We start from the raw sequence: 2,693 nt of genomic DNA on the forward strand, positions 1-2,693 counted from the left end.
TGATTCTATGATTCTATGATTCTATGACTGCCTGATGCAGTGACATTCAGGATCCCATCCTTGTCCCTTGCAGAGCCACTAGAACCATCTGGTGTGAATCTGTCCAGCCAGGGCAGTCCCTACAGCCTAACAGCCAGCTGGGAGGAGGCAATGGGAGAGGGCTACCTGCTGGCCCTCAGCCCCATGGAGCACCCCATGAAAAACAGCTCATTGCTCAGAGATGTCACCAACTTCACCTACCAGGGCCTCCGCCCTGGGACCCTCTACATCTTTGGGGTCAGCACCGTGGCTGGCCCTTACACATCCTCACCACGACGCATCGCCAACTGGACATGTGAGTGCTACAACCCTCACCACAGCCAGCCCCGGGGTTCCCACTGCATCTTGCCCTTCCCCACAATGTCATGCCTCAGGGGATATGATAGCACAGGTCTTCTGCAGCTTCATGCAGTAAAGGGGCAAGAGGCTCAGGAGGAAAGCAGAGGTGCTGCTGAAGGTGTCTGACCCTGATCTATATCCCAGTCGCCCAGCACAAGGGTCAGCAGAGATCAGTCCCCTCCTCCTCCTCCCTGAGTCCACCCTCCTGTGGCTGTGGCACTGCTCATGCTGCGTCTGCCTTTCCACCACCCTGCTCCAGACCATCCCACTGAGCACCTCCTCCAGCACCACAGCAGTCCACTTACCTTGATGGTTTGAACTCTGTGCTGGCCTAGTCCCTGCCAAACTGGTGTGTGGGTGTCAGCAGTGTGACGGCAGCCTGCTCAGACCCTGTGGGTGAACAGAGCACCTGGACATGAATTTTCCCACAGAAGGGCCTCCAGCCCCAGCACATTTGGGGTTGCACTTTTGCTAGGTGACCCCAGTCCAGGTGCAGTTGTGACTCTAGACCTTTCCTTTCCTAGATCCTTTGCCCCCCAAGCAGCTGACCCTCAGGAATCAGGGTCACAGCACCTCTCTGCAAGCCTCCTGGAGAGCAGCTACCACGGGCTGCACTGGCTACACAGGCATTCTCTGGGAAACCAAGTCCCAGGAGCAGGTCAGGAACATGACTGTGGGGAATGACTGGACAAATGTCACCTTTGAGGACCTGGTCCCCGGGCGACAGTATACACTGGAGTTGGCTGCTATGGCTGGACCATACAGATCCCCTGCACAATCAGCCACAGACTGGACGTGTGAGTGTGATACCCCTACCACAGCCTTACTGCAAACTGCAACCATGGCCTGCCAAGGAGAGCAGAAAGCTCATGGCATGGAAGCAAGGCAGAGTGTGGACCATGTATGGGGAGGTGGGGGAACCATGGGCCAGGATGCACAGACAGACAAAGACAACCAGAGCCACATTCAGCCAGGCTGGAAGTAAAAAGGTCTTCAGTGCAGGAGAAATCCATCACTGAACAGAAAAGCTTTCCAGATGTCACCCAGCAGGAAAGCTGGGGACCTGCTCCCATGTTTGTTGCAGGGCAGAAGCTCAGGCTGTTCTGGGGTTTGATATGCCAGGGCTGAGCCCACCAGGGACAGGCAGTGGAGGGTGCCCAGGACAAGCACGTGCAGCCCCCGACTCCACACCATGGCAGCTCCACCATGACTGCCTCTGACTGCTGGGATGTCTCTTCTCTCTCAGACCCCCTGGCTCCAGCTGGTGTGACCCTGACCAACACCCGACGCCCGCTGGGACTCTCTGCCTTCTGGGACACAACTGCTGGTGATGTGGACCAGTTCCACCTCCAGCTCTACAGCAAGAGCCATCCAGCACAGAGGAACATCTCAGTGGGGCCCAACACCCACAACTTCACATTCCTGGGGCTTTCCCCTGGCATTCAGTACTTCCTGAAGGTGACCGTCCTTGCTGGCCCATACAGATCCTCTTCACACTTTGCCACCGAGTGGACATGTGAGTGAGAAGTGTCCCCAGCCTCCTGCAGGGACAGGTCATCCTGGCACTACCTGCAAGACGGGCAGTGACATGGATGTGTCTGGGCAGGGGGAGGGCTCCAGTAAGACGTGCATGCTCTCCGCTCCTGGGAATCGGAGCACGTGTCATGGGTTAGGTGCTGTGTGTTGGCTTCTGGGCCCGAAAGACCCTTATCCCCAGCTCAGATTTTCCCCAGTCAAGCTGAACTTTCTGCCTAGACCACTCATGATCTCAAGTCCATGGAGCAGGGCAGCCCACTGGGGAGCTGAATGCTCTCTTCTCAGCACAGCACCTGCCCACTAGCAGTGCCTTCGGGGCATGCATGACAACTTGTATGTTCCCCAGGATAACAGGAGAGCTGGCAGTCAGCTGCCACCACTTCTCCTTTAGCCTTGTGCAAGGGTGCACGCTGTGTCCTGGCTTCTCCAGTTGCTTTCCTCCACCCTCTCATGGATGTCCATGCTGTGTTTCCCCCTAGATCCACTGTCTCTGGCTAATGTGAGTGTACAACCTGGGCGGAGACCTCAGGAGCTGCATGTGAGCTGGGTGGAGTCAGGTGGTGGCAGAGACCACTTGGTACAACTCTCGGTGGCTGAGTCCCTGTCCATCATCAGGAATGTGTCCATCCCCCGTGGAGTCAGCCAGCTTGACCTGGAGGGGCTAGTGCCAGGGTCCCGATACCGCGTGGAGATCATTTCTCAGGCTGGGCCTCACCGCACCTCCTCTCAGACTGCCATCGGCTACACTGGTAGGAATGCAGCTCCTCTGCACCCATCCC

The 2,693-nt window shown here is 57.2% G+C and overlaps 1 protein-coding gene across 1 annotated transcript in view; it reads left to right on the plus strand.

Annotated features, from left to right (window-relative positions):
- Nucleotides 1-73: 73 nt before the first annotated feature.
- The window catches only part of LOC104524159 (receptor-type tyrosine-protein phosphatase V-like), a gene marked incomplete at both ends in the record, with an annotated part of 21,079 nt that continues 18,459 nt past the window's right edge, over nt 74-2,693 (plus strand). The window contains 4 exon segments of the mRNA XM_029084716.1: nt 74-334; nt 903-1,175; nt 1,625-1,894; nt 2,394-2,663. Of these exon segments, the coding sequence (XP_028940549.1) occupies nt 74-334; nt 903-1,175; nt 1,625-1,894; nt 2,394-2,663 (1,074 nt within the window).

Source organism: Antrostomus carolinensis, unplaced genomic scaffold (assembly GCF_000700745.2).
Source record: "Antrostomus carolinensis isolate BGI_N321 unplaced genomic scaffold, ASM70074v2 scaffold44310, whole genome shotgun sequence".
NCBI classification, from domain to species: Eukaryota; Metazoa; Chordata; class Aves; order Caprimulgiformes; family Caprimulgidae; genus Antrostomus; species Antrostomus carolinensis.